At 41.5% G+C, this 23,517-nt stretch overlaps 1 protein-coding gene across 10 annotated transcripts in view; it reads right to left on the bottom strand.

The window, feature by feature from the left end:
- Positions 1 to 209: 209 nt before the first annotated feature.
- The window catches only part of NLGN1 (neuroligin 1), a 657,716-nt gene continuing 634,408 nt past the window's right edge, over positions 210 to 23,517 (bottom strand). For 7 of the 10 annotated variants that reach the window (XM_083504022.1, XM_083504017.1, XM_083504015.1 and 4 more), the window contains 3 exons: positions 14,971 to 15,183; positions 5,870 to 6,659; positions 210 to 3,041 (listed from right to left, as the gene is read on the bottom strand). In XM_083504022.1, coding sequence (XP_083360148.1) covers positions 2,207 to 3,041; positions 5,870 to 6,659; positions 14,971 to 15,183 — 1,838 coding nt within the window. In that variant the 3' untranslated portion in view covers positions 210 to 2,206. The remainder of the gene's footprint in view (positions 3,042 to 5,869; positions 6,660 to 14,970; positions 15,184 to 23,517) is intronic. The other 3 variants (XM_083504020.1, XM_083504023.1, XM_083504016.1) reach the window with 1 other exon arrangement.

The following is a 23,517-nucleotide window of genomic DNA, read 5'->3' as shown; positions in this document are numbered from 1 at the left end:
AATCGGTTACAGCTTGTGACTTACACTTTCCTAAGGAATTCAATGGTGGAGTCGCAACCCCAAAGTGATGGTTGTTATTTGTTTATTATATTATTTTTAGCTGTAGAAGGCGTACCAAAGTCTTCAAAAGCCAGACTGATCTCAAGAAATAACTCTTTATTCTGAGACAGTTACCATTACTTCATTAAAAAAATGACAAAACAGCAATAAACATTTGAGCTCTTTAATGAGCAAATATCAGGTCTCTTAGCATTGGAATAATTATAATATCCATTATCCAGATTAGCTTTATTTTTTCACTCAGCGGCCAACATGAATGGCCCAGAAGTACAAAGATTTTATTTCCCCCCATCAAGTAGTATACAATTTGCTGTGTGTGTAATAAGCTTTCAATCTTGAAAAAGAGTAACTGAAAAGAAACATTTCTGTTACTGCAGTTAGTTTGTCAGAGAAAGTTCTGCGCGTTATCTTACAAACTATCAAAATTGCTAGTAATTTGAAAAAATGCAAAATAAAAAAAAATCACGTAACTTTACTCTAATAGAAATATAATACAGGAAAAGAGAGAAAGTATTCCTCAGGGATGTGCTCTTTAGTCCATCTCAATTTTTTTTCTCTTTTTTAAATATAAATGTACATCTGATTACACATACAAACATTTTGTTTTGTTTTTAAATGACCGTGACATACCATTTCTTTAAAATCCAAAAGTAACAGGGGGGGGGGAGGGATACAAAGACCTTCCTCTCATTTTAGACCATTCCTTTCAAAACAGGACAATATTAAGTAAGATGCAGAAGTAAAACATTTTCCAGATGGTGACTTCAATCCTCCCATAGCCTCTGTATCAATATTTGTACTCTGCAGAGAGATCTCCTTTGATTTTGAGCGAGTTTACAGGAATGCTGAAGAGTAAATGCAGAAGAAAAAAGGAATACCTCGGAAATCCTAGGAATGAACTTCCTCAGTGCAATATAACAAAGTCAACAGAATTACTGAGAGCTGTAATAGTTGTGATTTGGGCAGGGAGGGGATGAGGGCATCTTTACACATTGCAAAATATTCCTTGCAAATAAATCTTTGGATTATTTTTTTAAAAATTTATTTTACTGGTATAAACGCAAGAGGTTGTAATGAACCTTCAACAACATGTTAAGTGCTTCATCAAAGGATGCCCTAGTCACATTGTTATCGCTATAAATTAATTGGGTGGAAAGAAAAGAGAGCATTTAGAAACATACAGAGTTGCCTTTCATGTTCTTTTGGGATTCCTATCCGGGTTTGTTCTCTGCTATGCACCAACTGTACCATCAAACACTTCTAAGACCTTCTGTAATGCCTTCCATTACTGGGAAGCTTCTGGGAATTTCGGGGTTGTCGATTATGGTTTTTCCCCCCTTGAAAACAAACCTCCTTTAGGATGCGCCAATTGAGGAAAGAAGCTTCTGTTGAGAACTCCAATGGGACAAGAAGAATTTTTTAATTACGGCTTAATCAGCAGCACAGCCACCAAGCATAATAAATTATCATGCACATCGTGCTAAAATATCCGGTTTCCTTTATTCCCGCAATGTTTATACTGACAGCACTTATGTGATAACCTGCCAGACTATGAAAGCTCATTTCCTTTTTTCTCCCTTTTCCTTTTTTTTTTTTAAACTGGCAGATCTCAGCATATAAGCCCCTTTCTAAGGCCTTTTAACAGCACTAGTGCTTTGTATACTTATCCAAATATGTAAATATGGTCTACACAAGAAAACAGTTCCAAATAAAAACTGGTGAAAATTATCTGACATTCCATTAACGTGTCCCATTGTGCATATTCATAGAACTTTTTAATTTCAGTCATAGTTTCTTTCCCACTTTTGTGTTGCACATGCCTAATTCCATTATGTAACTTAAATCCTCAAAAAATTAATACTCGAATGTGAATGAAAAAAGTATCATTCAGGACAACTGCTTCAAGCAATTGCAAAAAAGTTATAATTTCTTTTTTTTCTCTTTTTGTTAAAAGTTCATTTGTATATATGTACAGTTCATTCCCCCCCCCCAAAATCCCCAAAGTTCTTGATATGTATATTCACATCATATTTCTCCATATTTAAATAGTAAGAGTCTTGTAGGTTGAAAGCCAAGTGAAGTCTTCTGTAATTATAACCCACTGTAATCCACACACACACAAAAAAGTTTGTTTCACCTTGTCTGGCTATACCCTAGTTGTTGAATGTGAATGGGGGTGCGGGTGCGGGTGTGGGTGAGGATGGGGCAGTGTGTTATTCTGTCCACCAGTAAATGTATTAAATGTGTGTAAGGGCTGAATCCCAGGTATAGTGTTGGGTATCATTGTAATGGTGTTGGGGGTCATTAAAGGAATATCATCAGGTGACCGCCTCATAGCTAGTGTGTAGTCTGGGGGGCAGGCGGTCCTGAGAACCACCTCATGTGGATGGATGGATTCACATTCATGACCCAAGTCAGTGTGCTTCATCTGGAGGGACATTATTTCCTCTTCTTGTGCGTGTGTAAGATCATTGGTAGTTGTACGCTGCGGGCTGCATCTCCGGTGGACGTCGTGCCTCCTCTTGTCCTTTTTGTAATATAGAGCTGCAAAGGCTAAAATGTTCAGGAACAGCAAAGATGCTCCAACAGCAATAGTTACACTCAACTCCGTGGAGTAGTCTCTTTGATCTCCTGAAATTAGGCTTGGCGGTTGTTTGGGATCATCTTGCTTGGCTGTAGGAAAGGCTGAAGTTACGGGTACCAGATTTTTCCGGGTTGGTCTGAAAGTAATATCAGTTGATGGCACTTTAGTCGTCGTAGAGGTATACTGTGAAATGTCATTAAGATTGTGCAGGTGAGGTACCAGTTCCAACCACAGGTTCACCTTGTTGGCCCTGTAATGTTCTTTCACTCGCGGCTTTAATCCAATGTGAAGGTAAAGCTGGTCTTTCTGAGAGTATCTGGTCCATGCTACTTCCTCAAAGCGGTTGGGTTTCGTGTGAATGAACTTAGTATCTTGTGGGACAGGCTGGTTCGGATCCCTAGGGAGAAAAAAGTGGACACGTTCAGTGTTACTGAAAATGGCTCCAGCTTTGGTGGAAAAAACACCAATCACAAGTGGGGAGAACATCATTACAGTGAGGTCCTGGCTGCAGGCTTCACATGGGCATCCTGCCTGAGACTGTGAGAACATGACGTGGACATAGGCAGGCCTTTGACCAGATCTAGAAGGACTCTCCTTATGTTCTCTTCCCCCGCCCCACAAATATTTCATATACAGTGGTACCTTGGGTTAAGAACTTAATTCGTTCTGGAGGTCTGTTCTTAACCTGAAACTGTTCTTAACCTGAGGTACCACTTTAGCTAATGGGGCCTCCCGCTGCCACTGCGCTGCTGCCACATGATTTCTGTTCTAATCCTGAAGCAAAGTTCTTAACCCAAGGTACTATTTCTGGGTTGCAGAGTCCGTAACCTGAAGTGTCTGTAACCTGAAGCATCTGTAACCCAAGATACCACTGTAGTGTCAGCATTTTTAAAATAAAACATATTATGAAGTTGGCTTTTGATCAGCAAAACATTGGGGAGAGGGCTCAGCTCTTAGTAATGCCATAGCATCTGTTACATGGTCAGATAAAATATAATATTTTTTTTTTATTTATTTGTACCCCACTCAGCTGACTGGTTTGCCCCAGCCACTCTAGGCGGCTTCCAGCATATACAAAAACATAATAAAACATTAAACATGAAAAACTTCCCTATACAGGGCTGCCTTCAGATGTCTTTTAAAGGTTGTGTAGTTACTTATCTCCTTGACATCTGATAGGAGGGTGTTCCACAGGGTGAGTGCCACTCCTGAGAAGGCTTTCTGCCTGGTTCCCTGTAAACCTCACTTCTCACAATAAGGGAACAGCCAGAAGACCCTTGGAGCTAGAGCTCAGGGTCTGGGCTGAATGGTAGGGGTGGAGACACTCCTGCATGTATAATGTAAGAGGAGTCCAGATAGATCAGATCAAGAGCTGAACTTCATTCTTCTGATAGTTGCCTACCAGGTGTCACCATGAAGCCCACTTGCAGGACATGAAGTCAATATACTTTCCCCACTATTGGCTTCCAGCAAGTGGTAATCAGTGGTGCAGTGTCTTCTGAAGATAAAAGTTTCACGCAGCCTTTGATGCTAAATGCATGACGGATTCGTGTCGTAACAGTGGCTGAGCTAAATGAACCAAATACTCCTGCTACGTTTGCTGCCCATTAGAATAATAACAGTAGGTCGAACCTGCAACAAAATCTTGCAGTTTGGAGTACTCCTGCTCACTACTCTAGCCAGCCAGCCAAGTCCTCTCCAATACTTCACTCCATATTCGTTCCCCCTTGCTTTTATGTCCCTTCCTCTCAACAATCAGTTAGCATTTCATGACCACTGAGCAGGCTCCCTCCTCACTGAGAAATCCTGCCCCCAAACCCACTGAATGTTCACCCTTCAGGTTATTCCCAAGCTTATTTCCACCTCCTCTCTCATGCTTGGGTGTTGCCATTTTAGCTACATAAGCAAGAGCAGTCACCACCAGAACATTGGAACTAGAAGAAATGATTAACATTCATGTGGCAATTTTTGAAAGTTCAAGACACTTTACATTCATCATCCCTTTGCAATTATTACAACAATGCTATAAAATAGGGCAGCATTGTACTCATATTATTCATGGTGGGGGGAAGCTGAAGGAGAGAGACGTTTTGCCAGTGAGCTCATAGCAGCAGAGGTGAAATGTGAAGTGGGGACCAATGGCGTTAATCTGTATAAGGCAGCTTCCTGGTTTTTCTTCCCAATATAATAATTACGCGCATTATTGTTTCCATGCACCTTACTTCTAAAATAGTTAAAATATTCAAAATGTTAAAATTGAACAAGGGCGTGATTCATTCTCTCATGGTTGCAGCTGCACATATAGGGTAATATTACCCTGGCAATCCAATGAAGCCCATTCCCCTCCTGGTTGTCTTTTGAGTTTAAGTGTTAGGCATCATTTACAGCTGGTTGGGATGTCAGTCTAATCCTTCCATATAGTGAGAACAGAATCTTAGAATTGTAGCGTTGGAAGGGACCCTGAAGGTCATCTATTCCAACCCCCTGCAATGCAGATCTGATCAGATTCATTTATTTAGATTTAGTCTTCAGACTATCCCAAATCAAAAGCCTAACAAGGTAGCATCAAGAAAGTGGTTGACAACTCCTGATAATTATATTGGAACTCAGCTTATATCCCCAGCCCTAATGGGAACATGCTCACTGGAAGATCCTGAAGCTGAGGCTCCAATACTTTGGCCACCTCATGAGACGACTCCCTGGAAAAGACCCTGATGTTGGGAAAGATTGAGGGCACAGGGAGAAGGGGACGACAGAGGACGAGATGGTTGGACAGTGTTCTCGAAACTACCAGCATGAGTTTGACCAAACTGCGGGAGGCAGTGGAAGACAGGAGTGCCTGGCATGCTCTGGTCCATGGGGTCACGAAGAGTCGGACACAACTAAACGACTAAACAACAACAACAATGGGAACATGGGAAAATATCATTCCCCACAATTCCAGAGACATACACTAGACTAGTAGAGAAATGTAATCCTCTGTGAGTGTTAAGAGATAAAATGGTAAATCCTTTTAAGGGAAATTTCAGATGAAATGCTTTGATTATGCCCCTTCTGGATCATTTTAAATATGTTGCTCTCAGTTGTAAGCTTATGAGCTGAAAACACATGAAACTACAATTACCAATGTGGAAACCCTTCTTTGTGATCTGGGTGTCATGAGAAAGGATAGGCCTTGATTTGACCAAAATCTTGATCTGCCTTATAAGCTCATCAATTACTTACCCAGTTTTTGCAAAGTTTGTCCAATATGTCATCACCACTGCGCTCAGCATGACATCATTTTTGGAAAAATTACAAGGAAACAATTCAGTAGGACCAATCATTGGGATTCCTAATACATAAGGAACCTCATCCCCATGAGCAGCATCTGCCCATGCAGGTACCTGGTCTGTTTGGCAATGATGGTAGAAGGCATAAAAATATGTGGGTGATCCAAAATTTGAATGAAGATCAGCTGTAGCAACCGCTGGTGCAACCCATTGATGATCGGTAAACAAAGCCAGCAGTGTTTTCCTTCTTGTCTCAGGATTATGTCTATCCGCCCAGTCAGTGTACATAAATTTAATTGTTTCTCTCAGTATATCTTTGCCTTCAGGGTATCCGTATAAGTTATCGACAAAGTTTGAAACAGCAAAGTCAAAGTCACTTGCAGATATGCCATCTTCGCTGTCGACAATGTTTTCGACAAATTTCAACCCTTCTCCTTGGTTGACGCCCAACATTATGTCGTAGTTGAGGAACTCTCCTTGCTCCATCAATATCTGAGGGTCATCTGGTATCACATCCCCATCAATGACTGGACCAAAGGCTATGTGGTATCGGGCTGGTTGGATATCCTGATCGACGAGTTCTCTATAAGGCTTCTTCTGTAGACATTCTACTAATTCTACAGTGTCGGACACATTGCAGCCAACCTTTGTAGCCAGCATCCTGGCGTATTTTGCAGGTTGAAAACTGACTGCCCAGCTGGAAAGAGCTGTTCCACTTTGAGCTATTGCCCTTTGAAAAAGTCCTGTATGGGAAGGTAGAAGACAGGATAAGAAAACAGACCCGAAAGCAATAGCTAAGTGGTTACATGCTTAAAATATTTGAGTTAAGTTAGGAAAACACCTCATTTTTGCAATATAATCATTAGGAAATAATAATAATAATAATAATAATAATAATAATAATAATAATAATAATAATAATAATAATAATAATAAATGAGGATGAGAATGAGAATGATAAGGAAGTGGAGGAGGAACTCATTGGTTGGTATATGTGCAGTTAAACAATGTAATACAGTTGTGTCCAAACAAAAACTATATATTATTGTTGTAGACTAATGAGAGAACACAAGTGAGACAAGCACACTTAAAACTTGCAGTGCCTACTTTACATTTTACGATAACCACAAAATCCCCAATTGGAGCCAGGTGCAAATAAACAATACACTTAGAATTAAATAATTCTGAGCTCAGGCACTAGTAATAGAACATAATGGAGCTCACAGGCCTTCCACACACAAGATCTACCCTGTGTTCTCCCAAGTTTTCTGAATTTCAACAGTAAAATTTAGGGTAGAAGGAGGGTTGTTTCATTGCTGCTATTGTTAAGCAATCAGAAGTCAAGATGGCCTGAAGATTCAGATCTGCCTTCTGTCCACGCTGATCTGTATACAAATGATAAAATGCCAGTCCTGAGATACACACAGATGGGGTTTTCCATTGGTGACCCCAGTGTTGTGGAATGCCCTCCCTGCTGAACTATGATAGGTCCCAACAGTGTTGGCATTCCTCTGGCTCTGGAAGACTGTTTAGGCAAGCATTCCCCTAAACTGAACTTCTGGTTTTATTGTTTTAATTGTGTTTTATTGTCAAAAGTTGACTTGTTTTACTGTATATATTAGTTATGGATGCTCTTACTGCTTTGATGCAATTGCTTTGTGTATTTTAATTATGCATTGATTTTATAGTTTTAAACCACTTAGAAGCCATTTGGACATACGTATAAGTGGTAGATAAATCAATATTAATATTACTAAGGAAAGAGTATAGTTATTTGGTGGATCATTCCTGCACCTGGACCACTGAATAAAACATGAGTTGAATGTCGGATGCAAAGCATTAATGCCCATGTATTTATTGCTGCCTTCAGTGTCACAATTCGTCCATGAAGAACGTGGCTTATTTTGAATAAAATTGTTGTACTAAATTGTTATAGCAGAGATGGGGAACCTGTGGCTGTCTGGATGAACTTGAGATGCTCTAATCAGCATGACTACCTTAACAATAAGAGATTATGGGAATGTATGGAGGGCCACAGGTCCCTCATCTCTGAGTTTCGGGGGGGGGGGGAAGACTCCGCTGCAGTTATTTAATTCTTTATGCCCTATAAACCACTTTTTTCACATTTCACAAGAACTGAGTTGTGGAAGTGAACTGGCAGCATCCTCATCGTGGCATCACACAGAAACCTCTCTCCTTCCATCAGGGAAGAAAATAATCAATGGAGGAGGCCACGTTTATTTGAACATAGGCACATGATAGGCCTCCTTCTTCCAAGGAACAGATCAATCGGTTCGAGAATTCCTAGATTCAAACAAATGGAATAAGGCCCACATACTTCATTACTATCTCCACATGAGGAGGAGGTAGGTAGGTAGGAAAAGGGCACAGCGTGCAAAAGTCAAACACTGAATTACACATTTTAGTTTGTTATTTATTTGCAGCACCCCAAGAAGGTGGCACTTCAACAGGACCCATGAAAATGTCACAGGTATCAACTTAAGATTGCTTCCAGGTCATGTGATCAGTCCTTGTTGTGCTGAACTTCTAAGTTTCTCCATAAATAGATCATTGCCCCATAGTTTCTAGTGCTTTCCCCCATCACTTTCCTTACCACAGAAGGTTTGATTTTTGTAAAAGTGGGTGGTGGTTGCTTTTTGAAACACAGCACTTTAATTGTTCAAACCTTTAATTTTCTGGTTTGCAGTTGAATCCCTCTCACAAAATAGTGACCGCTTGAAAGCAGCTCATATTTCTACAGAGCCAATATGCTTACTACTGACTGTAATCTTCAATCAGTGTGGGCAGTTTCAAACTCTGCATTGCATTACGGTGGTTAATATTGCCGGCACTGTACAAATCAATAGAATTCTGAATCCAAGTTCAGCTTCTGAACGATTCATTGGATTTCATTTACATTGAACTCGAGGGATTTTCTTTTAAATTATGGCAGAATACACTCAAATTGGATTAAGAATTCTGCTCCATCAGTGAATGGGTTTATGGGATCTGCCCCACGCTGCTCCCTTTACTGTTGTTTCGGGAATGCTTAAGGAATCTGATACTTTCTGATTCCTTCTGCACCTTTTGGACCAACACACAGATTGGAATCTCACTATCTAATAAATTTCACGCTCCTCTGAATGTTGCCATGAATTTCCTCAGCAGTTTAAAGATACCCAAATAGGTTTAAAGATATCAAAAATATGGTTTTACACCTGTTTTTTGATGGACAGAATGCAATGTATTTTGAAAGGATTTTGAAGGGGGGGAGAGAAAGTAAATAAATGTGAAACAGAATGGGTAAAAAAAAAGGTGTCGGTAACACAGACCAGAAATAGATTCAGCCACACCCAAAAGGCTTTGCCATTCACTTAAGTGGAAAGGACAGCTTCATTCACATAGATAGTACAGAGTAATTTCCTGTTCCACGGATAATCCTCAGCCCAGTATAACCCTCAAGCTGACACATGACTCCCTTCTCTCCTCAATGGGAGAAAATAGCAAATGAATGCCACTGTGCCGTGTTTATTTCCACTGATGGCAAAAGCACTAAATCGGCTTAAATCCCTGCAACTTCTGCCTTACTGGGTTATGGATTAGATGGTAAGGAAAGTCACCTGCTCAGAAACTGCTGATATAAACAGCAGAGCTTGTTAAATGCTCCATTAAAGGTTGGATTAAGTTAAAAGTGGTCGAAGTCCTCAAACCATAAAGCTCAATTCAGCTACTTTAAGGACAAAAATCTTTTTTTTTTTTTATTGAACTGTGATAATGAAAAAAATGGATGAAAGGGATATTCCACTTTAACCCTTAAAGCCTCTTTCTCTGAAGCAACTCCATGGAAATCAGTGGCACTGCTCCAGAGTAAATGGTTTGAGGATTGTAGCCTTGGCACAGAGAGCAGGTACTATCAAAAGTAAAGGGCATAATCCATCCATCTGGTCATGCTGAAGTTACCTTACATTCAGTGGGATAGAACCAAAATCAACAGACTGTGTAACCTCATCTAATGTATGTTTACTTAACAGTAAATTTTATTAAGATGGAACAGCACTTATTCCCTAGGGCGTATGCTGATTTAAAAGTGCTTAACTTTGGCTGGGTCATGTCCAAACTCCAGCTGAATGTATGTTATTCATGGCTACAGTTTGTTCATTGATATTTTCTATTGTGTACATACCTCACTATTACCCACCATTTTTAAAACGCTATCTTGGTCTGTGGTTCTATACAGCTAAAATAAATCGAGTCTCGCTTTGAGTGAGAGTCATATTTATCACAGTCACTGGAGGACAGATGGATATTTCTACTCTAATTTATGGAATGGCCACTGTGAAAACAGGATGCTGGACTAGATGAGTCACTGGCCTGATCCAGTAGACCCTTCTTATGTTGTCGAGTTAATTTCGACAAAAATGTCATGGTTCAGATTAAAGCTGAACCCAACCTTCTCCAGAGGACTTCTTCTAAAAACATTCCTTGAGAAAATCCACCTCCCTCTGAGAAAAAGATGATATGGATTCTTCTTCAAATATTTTCAACCATTGTGCTGCTGATGCTGCTAAACAATTGTTTCAAGTATGGGGTTGGCCTATGCATGTTTCTTCATCAATACTGGATAACTGCAGGAACAAATGGTCAACTGTCTAAGTGAATGAGCCACCACACCAAAAGCTGCATCACTTCACATCTCTGGGTGGGCAATGTTGTCCCATGAAGTGAGCTCATTAGAACTGGGCTGAACTTTCAAACGTTTTTGCTGGGGGCAGGGTTGGGATGAAATGAGAACAAGCTGGGGAAAGCTCACCCGGCCCGGACACGGAAAGGATTGACAGATTGATAGCTCTTTCTTGATTCTGTGGGTGGTGGTGCATGGCTGTTCTTAGTTGGTGGAGCGATTGTCTGGTTAATTCTGATAACGATCGAGACTCTGGCATGCTAACTGGTTATGCGACCCCCGAGCATTTGAATTACTTTTATAATGGAATGATTTTAGAATGTTGTACTATTTTATTGTTGTTAGCCGCCCTGAGCCCGGCTTCGGGTGGGGAGGGCGGGATATAATTTTTTTATTTTTTTATTTATTATTATTATTAGTCCTGAACATTGTTGGGGATGTGGAAATGGATGACAGCTCCAGTGCAGCTCAAACCATCTCTCCCATCCTATCCTGAGGCAAAATGAAAGGGGTTGCAAAAATGGCTCCCCCACCGATGACTGCTTTCCTTGTGACAATCACATCCCCCACTTACAAAGTGCCTCTCAGAATGCAGTGTGAGGAAGAGATGGTAGCCAGTGGTCCATTTCTCCAGGTCACGGAGGCTGGAGCTCGGAGGAGAGCTTTAGCAATGCCATAACACTGGGGAACTGGGGCGTGTGTGGCTTAGCATAAAATGGCTGCCACAGAGGTGGTTTTAGGGCAGTATGGCCAGTTCCTCTGCACTGGGCTCCAAGCAGAGAGGGTGCATGAGAAGCACTTGCCTGGCTATGGGGAGAAGGCATGAGGGCTCTGACAGGTCCAAGAGAAAAAGAAGAGTTTGGATTTGATATCCCGCTTTATCACTACCCGAAGAAGTCTCAAAGCGGCTAACATTTTCCTTTCCCTTCCTCCCCCACAACAAACACTCTGTGAGGTGAGTGGGACTGAGAGACTTCAGAGAAGTGTGATTAGCCCAAGGTCACCCAGCAGCTGCATGTGGAGGAGCAGAGACGCGAACCCGGTTCACCAGATTACAAGTCCACCACTCTTAACCACTACACCACACTGGCTCTCCCACCTCCTTCCCAAAGCCTAGTTATTGCTTTGGGAAGGAGGTGGGAGGTCTTTAGGACTGGAGCCCCCGTACCTCCTTCCCAAAGCCCAGCAGGCTGTGAGAGCTGGGGCGGGGGCGCCAAATTTTGGCCTAGCTCAGGGCACCATAATACCAAAGTCTGCCCCTGGCTGCCACATCTAAAAGAGCAGAAAAAAGAGACAATAACACAAAATGGTGCAGGCAGCTTCAGCTTCCCCATCTCATGCACTGTAGATTTTTGAAGAGACATTTGCTGTGATTTTTCACCGCCTCCATAGGAGGTAGTGATGGGTGCATGAGTTCTCAAGAGCACCGGGCTGGTGACCCCTGCTATGGGGTGTCAAACTTGAAGGGGAGAAAGCTGGCTGGCTGTGCTGAAAAGAGCACAGATCAGGAAAAGGCGTGCAGGAGTGACCTTGATACTTGGGCAATTTTAGATTGCACATGCAAAAAGATCGTTTTTTAAAAGCCTGCTCTTTCCTTGGGTGGCACCAAGTGTAATTCATAACCGATTCAGACAAAAGACTTCTGGACTAAGTGCTCATTTTCTTCACAGTAGATAACAGTTTGCAGCCGCTCTGCCATTAGCTTTGAAACAGAGAGCTGTGTCAGTGAACTTTCCTCTAGACATTTCTACACATTAAAAAAAAAAGCTAAACAGGCCCTTGACAACTGGTGAAACACTGTTGGCTTCATCTATACTGTGAATGTCACTGACTCTCTTTCCAAAGAATATATACAGTCATACCTCATGTTGCGAACGCTGCAGGTTACGTCTTTTCAGGTTGCGTCCCGCAGCAAACCGGAAGTACCGGAAAGGGTTACTTCCGGGTTTTGCGCAGAAGCGCAAAATGACATCACGTGCATGCGGGTTGCGTTCCGTTCAGGTTGTGAACGGGGCTCCGGAATGGATCCCGTTCGCAACCAGAGGTACCACTGTACATATAAGCAGTGCTTTCACCCCCTAGAAAAATAGGTGGTGGTACTCACCATGAAGTTGTTACAGTAAGTGCCACACGTTTTAACAGCAACAAAAGGGGTGCCGGTACTACGTACCCATGAGTACCCCCTGGGGGGGGAAAGCATGGCATATAGGTTCTGCTGAGTGAATACCCAACAGGGAAGTGTTTTCTGCAAGCCTCACAAGCGGAGGGAGGTAACTGCTCCTTCCCAGTGTAAGGATATTGGATCAATTAAAAGGTATCGCTAGTCTTGCGTTACGTTTTCCACAGTGACCAACCAGATACATTTTGGGAAGCTCGGAAGTTGAACATGAGGGTAACAGCCCTCTCTTGCAGTTGTTGCCCACCAACTAGTATTCAGAGGCAGACTGTGGAAATCTCTGGAAATCTTTTGTAATATGGAGCCCTGCACAAACCCAAAAACTGGCACCCCAAAATGGATCTTCTTGGTTATGGATCTTCTCAATTTTACACCCCGCCCCCCGGCTCAGCACCCAGTGCAGGAAGCAGCCTGCACGTCCCTAAATCTGGCACTGGTGTCTGTTCTCGGATGAAGCATTTAGCCATTGTGACTATTAGCCTCATTTTCCATGAATTTGTTCAGTCTCTTTAAAAAAGCCATCTCAGGTCCCATTCACATTAGCTATAGTGCAAGCTGCTTTGTGGATGCTTTTGTCTTGAATATATAAACACTTGAATGAATGAATGAATGAATGAATGAATGAATGAATTCATAAACATTGGATCAAACAGACCCAACCTCAGTTGAAATATTAGATGAAAATGTATTTGAAAATGAAAACAAACAAGGACCCTGAAATCTGATTATTACTTATAGGGGTATCGGGCAACTGCAATGATCCCCAGTGTGCCCCCCCTTTAGGAACTTATATCCAAGGGGGATATTCTGCAGACCAAGAAGCACAATCCCATCTGGGCAACCTTCCACTTCCAGGGTCTACCTGTCAGCAGCAGGCAGGAACGGGGGCAAATGTGGGGGAAGAGACACATTCACATTGTATCTCTGGGCAGTAGAGATGACCCCAAGGGTCATCTATTCCAATGCCCTGTGTAGGCAGCTTTCTACACACACACACACACACACACACACACACACACACAGACACTCCTCTGTGTCCTCCATCCAGGAAGCAAGAGGCATTATTAGAGTTCAAGGAGACATCCCAGCAAAGCAAAACACTCAAGGAGGGTATAAACTCAGGCTGATGAAAAGCATGTCCTAGGAATAAGGTACGTGATGGAGAAGAGGACCAGACAGAGAGGCCTGGATTGCCCCATCTCTGCTCTATATGTCTCTTAGTTCATGTCTCTTAGTTCATTTTCCTTTCAGGACAAAATCTTCTGATGGTATGATTGAAAAGAGGAATAAAGGTAAAGGTACCCCTGCCCGTACGGGCCAGTCGTGGCCAACTCTAGGGTTGTGCGCCCATCTCACTTAAGAGGCCGGAGGCCAGCGCTGTCCGCAGACACTTCCGGGTCACGTGGCCAGCGTGACGAAGCTGCTCTGGCAAGCCAGCACCAGCGCCGCACACGGAAATGTTGTTTACCTTCTCGCTATAAAGCGGTACCTATTTATCTGCTTGCACTTAGGGGTGCTTTCGAACTGCTAGGTGGGCAGGAGCTGGGACCAAAAGACGGGAGTTCACCTCGCCGCGGGGATTCGAACCGCCGACCATGCGATCGGCAAGCCCTAGGCACTGAGGTTTTACCCACAGCGCCACCCGCGTCCCGAAAAGAGGAATACCAACTGTTAAATGCCTCCTTATCTTCACTGTGGCACCACCAGTGATGATGGTGCTATTTATTAAGTGTTCACAATGACACCAGAGCCATTTTGACTCCCTTCCTCCCAACACGTTCAACATGCTGTGGCTCATTTTCTCCCGTTCACGTTACTCGAGACATTTGAATTAAGCCCTCAATTTCCCAATAAACGTGGAAAAGTTAAAGTGCCAAATGAAAGCCATCCTCTCTACATTAGGAGAATGCAAGGAGTATGAAGCTGTGTCAGTTAGAGGGAGATTTTTACATATGTTTACACCCCTTTGAGTCGGGTATGAACCCCACCCCTCCCCGCAAAGCACAGAAAGATTAATGCCATCTAATGATTAAGTTGCTTTTGATACATCTAGCTACATATATATGTGTGTATGTGTGTGTATATATATTTATATATTTATATATATGCACATATATACACAAGAGCGTCACACAGAAGTCATAGTGGTGGCATGCAAGACACCAAAATCGTCAAAATTTGCAACCTGCAATAATACCTTTGGTTGAATTGCTCCAACGGTTACCTTCAGAATAATGGGATAAAGTCAAGAGGTTGACACATGAGCCGCCGGCGCCAGATCCAAAAACAGTGATTCTCAGTGGGTCGCCCCCAAAGAACCCAATGTTTTCGCTAGTCCACCTCAAGGCCTGAATGAGGTCAAGGAGGCCATAGTTTCCTTTAGCTGCTTGATCCCCTGTGCTCAAGAAACCTGCAAGTTGCAAAAAAGAGGGGAGAGAGAAAGGAGAAAGGATTTAGAGCATGCTAAATTTCGGCTTACGCTTGTTGCGCCGTTATTATCTGACGACAGCTTTCGAATGTAACAGGAGTTAAGCGCTATGTAAATACATTGTGTTCTTTATCCACTTGGCAACCATTTACAAGTGACTCATCATTCCCACTACAAATCCTTCAGTGTTTATTATAATAATGTTATGCATGATAAACGATGGTATGCATTATGCAGGCACTTTGGAAGAAGATAGGCTGCTTTCAATGCAAAAAAGGAACACAAGCATCTCCCGCAATCTGTTTTTCGCGGTATGTTTTGAGACCCCCATATCCAAACTCCTTAGGCTCACAGGGAGCATGTATGTTACGCATCAAGAGCCAGGCAGGAATATCTTCCTAGTCCAGGAGTAATCAACATGATAGCTTTCAGATATTGTGGATTACAACCTCTGAGCATCGTCCAAGCTGGCTGGGGTTGCTACGGGTTGCAGTCCAACAATATCGGGAAGCCCATCATTGGGGGGGGGGGGACTCCAGCAATAGGTAATCTACCCACCTAACTGTTGCCCAACCTCAAGTTAACATCCGTATTTGTATATACACAGGAAACAGGGTGGGATAGAAAGAATAAATAAATATTTTGAAATCTTACTTATTTCTCTAATATTGCAATGATTCCAGCTGCGTAGCACTATATGCACTTTCTGATCATTCTTTCCCTATTCACAAACTAAGATATATATTTTTTTCTGAGAAAATTTCAGATTCAATGTGTCTTCCCAAAGGTAGGGTGGAGAATTTTGAGAAGCCATTTGTACATGGTTATAGCGCCATTTGTGCACTGTGCATGCTCTTTTTGTCGAGGCCTGTTGGTTAAAACCACTGTAAAATATATTGTACATGCTTTCTCCTTTTCCATGCCGGTAAAGGTATTAAGATCAGCAAATGAAACCTAGTTGGTCTTGCTATGCCTGTGGCATCCGCTTGTAGCAATGCAGAGGTGAGTTTTTTTCACAGTGATTGAATACACAAGAGGCGTCAAGTGTAATGGCCCCCTGTCTTAATTACTGTGTTGTTTTAATAAGGTTGTTTTAATGCGGATACTTACATTTTAATATCTTAATGAGATTATTATTTTTCCATTTTAAATGAGAATGCTTATGGTTTAAGGTTGGTGTCTCCATACTTTTTAAACTGCTGTGTAGCCTCTTTTGGCATTAAGCAACATTAATTGGTAATAATAATAATAATAATAATAATAATAATAATAATAATAATAATAATAATAAAAATACCCCACCCATTTGGCTGGGTTGCCCCAGCGACTGCGGGTGGCTTCCAACACATATAAATACATAATCATCAATGTACATCAATAAACAATGACAGTATCCTCAAACACAACGCTTTCATTTTTCACGTAGGAGCAAATGACAGCACTTTCCGAGAAACGTCGGGACAATACTGGGTTGTGGGTTATGCCTTCCCCTTGCCCCAGGTGACTCCAACCATTGAGAACCAATCCTCAGCTGGGCTGTGCAACTCACCCCCACTCTTTATATGAATGGCCCCATTTATGGTTTCTTTTTCCCTGCAGACTAACTATTATGGAATGTTGAGAACTGACTACATACATATGTAAAAACAAAAGGTAAAGGACCCCTGGACTTAAGGTTAAGTCCAGTCAAAGGAGACTATGGGGTTGCAGTGCTCATCTCGCTTTCAGGCCGAGGGAGCCAGCGTCCGTCCACAGACAGCTTTCTGGGTCATGTGGCCAGCATGACTAAATCACTTCTGGTGCAATGGGACACCATGATGGAAACTAGAGTGCACAGAAACACCATTTACATTCCCACTGGAGTGGTACCTATTTATCTACTTGCACTTTTTGGGGTGTTTTCAAACTGCTAGGTTGGCAGGAGCTGGGACAGAGCAATGGGAGCTCATTCCATCATGGGGATTTGAACCGCTGACCAGGCTCAGTGATTTAAACCACACACACACACACACAGAGAGAGATAACAAATAGATAACAGGGCTGTCATTCTTGTTTAATAACATTTAAAACACATACCCAAGAGGATTTCGCTGCCTTTGTTCACGCAAGTCTAATATATGCATGAATTGGACAATGATCACAAAATTGTGTCTCCTCCCTCTGCTCTGTAGCATTCTGTAGTTTAAAGGTTCTTTCTGGTGCTATTTGAAAACCTTGCTTAAGAGTTGCAGCTATGAAAATTGCAAATGTCGATCTTTAACCTTCAAGCTTAGCAATCAAAGCAAGAGAGCACTTGGATCAAATCCCTCCACTTCTTCATAGGGCAACAGTCTACAGGATGCTTTAGAAAGAACTTTTAAAAAAAACACACCCGCAAACCTTTGATTAAGAATATCTTTGTAAAAAAGAGAAAAAGCTACTTCTATTCATAACTGGGTTTAATTACAGAAAATGGAGAAACAACCTTTAATTATGATGAGGAGTGGACAAAATTTCCATTCCACTCTTTAATCAAAAACGAGATGGCCCATCTACATTGCCCTTTTCATAATGGGCGATAGCAATGGCATCTTATTAACAAACTGTTATAAGGAGAGAGAAAGAAAGTCCAGGACTGATTCTGCCCTTAGCAATCTGGCGGAGAATCTTGACTGACTCTAATAATTTTATGTCCAGAGTGACAAATAGAAGCCTGGCCTTTTGGGTCATAGTATCTGAGTGATTTAATATCCTTTGTAAAGTTATTGGTTTTATTTTATTTATTAAGCTGGATAAGCCGCAATCTATTGGGGTTGAGGCTGAATGGCCCTCCCCCTTTTACCACCCTGTTCAGCTGTGGAGAATTTCAGTTGTTTTGGGGTGAGGGGATCTATACCAAAGCATTTGAAGGGGCTCAGGATGCGGGAGAAATTTGGTTTGGTTTGCATTTAAAACTGAATCTATCTTTCCGAAACAATGTGCGGACAAAAGCACAGCTGTCCTTAAAAATCCACACTTTTCTCACTTTTCTCAATTTTGTAAATTCAGCTCTCCAACCAATGTTTGCATAAATTAGGGGACAGTGTGCATGGAACTTAAGATGTTAGAGAAAATAACATAAAAATGCATTGTCTTTAAGACACTGCTTTCCAAAATGTGTATATTAGTGAAACTTAATATTAAAATATTCTCACTCGGACAGATACGCACTAAAACGCGGGTTAATTTTCATGAGGATTACCCCCCCAAAATGCTGCAAAATGTGAGGAACTGAATTTAGGATTGGAAAAAATAAGCAACTGAGAAGAACCCCTAGTGGGGTCAGGGAGCATTTACGTTTTATTATTTTCTTTCTTCATAAAGCTCTTTCTCTGCCTTCTCTCTGTACAGCGTGAGAGAGAGAGTTCCTCAGGGTGGTGAGGAATAATGACGTCCACTATTATTCTCTCAGAGGATGCAGAGACAGCATTATATCTTGGTGCAAGACACAATATGTAGCCCTGCATAATTGTCATTTACAGTTCTTTTTACACACATTTTTATTGCTCAGTTGCTTCAGGATGTTTCGTGGGAAGGCATTCAGAAATGAAGTGAATGGCATAAGTAAATAAATAAACGACAAATAAATGTAAGGCATTTTGAAAAGTGCAATAGGTATGCAGTACATATAGCATTCTGTATATGGGGGTGGGGGAGACCGAAAGCAGCCATGTTGATTTTCAGTTTTTGTTAAGTTGTGGGTGAACATATCAGATGACACAGCGATTCTTCAACAGCTCTTGTTTATTCACAGGCCAGAACAGAACTGAACTGAAGGGTTCAGCCAGCCTGCTTATATAGAGCTCTAGTACAACGCAACTGTGACCATTTTCTGTAACTATCCAATCACTGAACATCACTTTCAATCCCCTATTTGCATATGTGGACCTGAGTGAAAAGTAGCTATCTACAGTATCCCCCTGCTGGCCCAGGGTGAGAACTTCAGTACATAACAGTTTTTAATTGTTTGCTTGCTCCACCAGCTCTTGATATGTTTCAACAAGAGTCCTTCCAAAAGATGTGCTATAAAACTGGCTCAGATGCTCACAACCCATGAATTTATTGGCCATAGGTCAAGACTGTCACAGGAATATTTGGGCTCAGGTTATCTCCAATGTTAGTCAGAGCAGAATAGATTCTTTGTGTGCTTCAGACCCTACTTAGTTGACTTCCTGTATTCTTCATGTTTTGTTAACAATTTACTGCTCGGAAAGTGGGCACATTGTTAAGATATTTCATTCAGAGTGTTATACTGTTTAATCTAATAGAACCAAGCACAAAAAAAGATTCAGTGCATTAATATTAAGGCAGTTACCACCAATTTTCATGATGAAATCAAAAGAGAACTCAGTAAAAACAGAAACAAGGATATCAGCCTTCCACTCTGGCCTTTAAAATCACATGCCTCTTAGATCCAGAAATGAGTACCGGTAATTATGATAATAAATTATTCTTATACAACAAGAAAACCTTGCTCAGCAGAGAGGACCACACTGGAAATATAATAACGATTCAGAAGGAAGGTGCCTAAATCAGGAATTATAAAGTCACAGTGAAATTTAGTGTGACTTGCCAATTTACAAACCATCTTCTAGAATGAAAGATAGATGATAGCTAGATAGATGATAGCTAGCTAACTAGCTAGAAAGGTGACTGGCTTTCAATAAGTCCTGTACAATGACTGTGGAATAAGACAATACATTGCCTATGGCCTACTACAAGCTAAAAAATATTGTGCAGATGAGGAAAGGGCAAAAGAGATGAAATGAGAATACAGGAATCAGACACAGTTATGCTTCATTAAAGATTGCAGAGATGCATAACCACTGTAGCAAATGTCAGATTACAGTCTCTGGGTATGTAACCAGTTGTACTTAATATACAATATCATTATTTATTCCAAAATAGGAGGGGTTTTCTTTGGGGGGGGGGGAGGAGAGAGGATATACTTGGCTTTAGAAATGAACACCACCATCCAGATACACAGAAGCAAATTGATAGTCCATGCCACAATCTGGCACGGATTTTGCTTCAGTGGCCTTAAGCCAGGCCGAATGTAGGAAGTTGTCTTATACTGAGGCAGCCCACTGGTGAACCTAATTCCGCATTGCATACAATAAATGGCAGTGCCTCTCCAGGGCTGTAGACAGGGTGTCTTTCCTGGCCATACCTGGAGATTCTGGGGGTTGAACATGAGACCTTTTGCGTCGAACAGAATACATGCTCATCCAATGAGACAAAGACCTCCCTCCAAATTTGTCCTGGCTTTTGGTCACGGTGGAGTGAGCAATTCACCTGAGTTCATGCATGTGGTGGTGGGCTCTCATCTCAAGTAAACGAGGAAGCCCTAGGCAGGCAGAACATTTGTGCACAACAGGGCTCCCTGTGCTCTTCAGAAGGTGAATGTATGGATATGTATCATATGTCTCTTCCTATATGCACATGATGCAGCCTTCTGCAGTATATATTCTAGCTGGGTGGGGAATTGCAGGTTACAATCATGTGCTACGTGCACAGTTCCCTAGAGTGACTGGGGAAACCCAGCCAGATGGGTGGGGTATAAATAAATTATTATTATTGTTATTGTTATTGTTATTGTTATTGTTATTGTTATTGTTATTGTTATTGTTATTGTTATTGTTATTGTTATTGTTATTGTTATTGTTATTATCTGATTCTGCATCCAGGGCTGTGTGCATTTAGTCCTTGCAACTAGGGATGGGGAAGAACTCTGATTCAGTTGACATTTAAGGAGAAATCTAGCAAAGACACACTTTCCGAAACAGCACGAGGACCGAAACGCAGTCATCCTTCAGAATTCACACTTCTCTGAATTTTGTGGTGCAGTTCTCCAGCCCAGCAAAAAATGCAACTATTGGGGGGATATTGATATGTTAGTGAAAATAACATACAATAAACCCATCACAAAAGGGGAAATTTGTTGCAAAAATGTGTGCGCGTTTGTCAAAACTGCAGATTTAAAAAGTGCTTATTAGGAAAAATTCACACTAAAATGCTGGTGAATTTCCACAAATTTCCACTTTTAATAATAATAATAATAATAATAATAATAATAATAATAATAATTGCTGCAGACATGTAGAGAACTGAATTTAAGATTGGAGAAACCAAGATTAACTGTGTCCAGTTCTGGGCACCACAGTTCAAGAAGGACACTGACAAACTCGAACGTGTCCAGAGGAGGGCAACCAAAATGGTCAAAGGCCTGGAAACGATGCCTTATGAGGAACGGCTAAGGGAGCTGGGCATGTTTAGCCTGGAGAAGAGGAGGTTAAAGGGTGATATGATAGCCATGTTCAAATATATAAAAGGATGCCACATAGAGGAGGGAGAAAGGTTGTTTGCTGCTGCTCCAGAGAAGCGGACACGGAGCAATGGATCCAAACTACAAGAAAGAAGATTCCACCTAAACATTAGGAAGAACTTCCTGACAGTAAGAGCTGTTTGACAGTGGAATTTGCTGCCAAGGAGTGTGGTGGAGTCTCCTTCTTTGGAGGTCTTTAAGCAGAGGCTTGACAACCATATGTCAGGAGTGCTCTGATGGTGTTTCCTGCTTGGCAGGGGGTTGGACTCGATGGCCCTTGTGGTCTATTCCAACTCTATGATTCTAAGATTGTCCCTTCTTGCAGTTCCTCCAGACACCTGTTCAGTCTCCTACTTGGACCCTTTGCTTGTTCACATCTCAGCCTTTTGAAAGAGTTCTAGGTGTGCAGCCCTGCTGCTCTGCACACACTCCTGTATTCTTCCCCCCTGTGACATACCTCTGGAGTTTCAATAGCGGCTGCTGGGTGTGTACTATCTGAATGGCTTTGAAGGAGAAGGAGGGCATGGTCCTTTAAAATGCACCCCTCAGCTTGGGAGCTGTGGGCGATTTAAAGCGCCACATAAATAACGCGATTAATTTCAGAGAACACATTTGCTTCTGCAATGGGCATCTATTGTGAGTTTAGATCAGCTCCCCAATCAGGTTTTATTAGGTCGATAGCCCTGCTGTGAATATTAAGGCACATCTTATATTCATAACATAGAAGATGGTATACTTCACTTTGCTGACAGTGCCACTTTTAAATATATATATATGAATAATGTTGCTTAGCATGTCTTTAATATATTCCTCTGGCAGACAAGGGACGCCACTGTGAGTAGGTATCAGAATACAGAAAATACAGGATGTGCTCTTTCATAGTAAAGTGTGCATGGAATACAGGAGGGACTCGTGCCTTAAGTTGAGTGCCTCCTGAGGCCTGTCAATCAAACCCCTCCCCACACCCCATCTGGAACACCTTGGAATGTGCCCAAAGGTCAGACCCAGGCAATTGCTGTTCTTTGTTTGTTTTCCAGGGGAATGAAAAGGGATATAGGAGGCAGATAAAAGCTAACGCCTGCCTAGAGTAAAAGAAGACAAAATAAGAGACATAAAATAAACCTTCTACCAAAGTCTTAAAATTCTTATAAAAAGAGGCAGAATACTAAAAGAAAAGAAAGTAAAAAATTGGCTAACTGTTGTCTCTTTCAAGACACTTTACCACTTCCTTTCGAATAGGCAAGTTTTGCCATTTAAGTACGGAAAGAGAAATAAGGGACTGCATTCCATTCAAAAGACTGGCTGTCCAATAGCAGTGAAAGCTTTGATCAGATGTAAGGCTCCACCCATTTTGCATTATGCTGGGAGGAAGCAAGGTAACATCCAGTCCTTTGCATCAGATGAATGAGGAATTCCCTTTTCTTTGACTTTAAAATGACTTAAAATGACTGCTTAATTCACGTATTTCAAAACCAATGCATGAATTGAAACAAAGTGTTCCCTTAGAATTCAGTTTTCTGAGTTTTATGATGCAGTTCTCCAACAAAACAATATGCACGAAAAAAATGTGTATATTATAAGGAAGTGTGCATAAAATGTAAAAATATTTATTTAAAAAACACCATACAAAATGCATTTCATTATTGGCAATTGCTTGAAAAAAATGTGTATGTTAGTTGAAATGCACAAGTGTGTTTATTAGGAGAAATTTGCACTAAACTACCGGCGAATTTTCACGACGATTTATTTTTAATTTTTTTACATGTGGCTATTCAAGTCCTTTGAGATCCATGGGACTTAGAGATGCTTCATTTGGCTAAATTATGTCCAGACCATAACTGGATTAAATGCCCAAGGACCTCTCTTGAGAACTAAGTAGTTTGGTTCTGCTTCAGAGCAGGAGAGAACTTCCATCCTCCTTCCCTATTGCCAAAATCGGAAGCTGAATATGAATTTCTTCTGGTGGTCTCATT

Source organism: Podarcis liolepis (assembly GCF_965112155.1).
Source record: "Podarcis liolepis genome assembly, chromosome: 5".
NCBI classification, from domain to species: domain Eukaryota; kingdom Metazoa; phylum Chordata; class Lepidosauria; order Squamata; family Lacertidae; genus Podarcis; species Podarcis liolepis.
The sequence above is the reverse complement of the archived record's forward strand: the minus strand, read 5'-3'. Positions and strand labels throughout refer to the sequence as shown.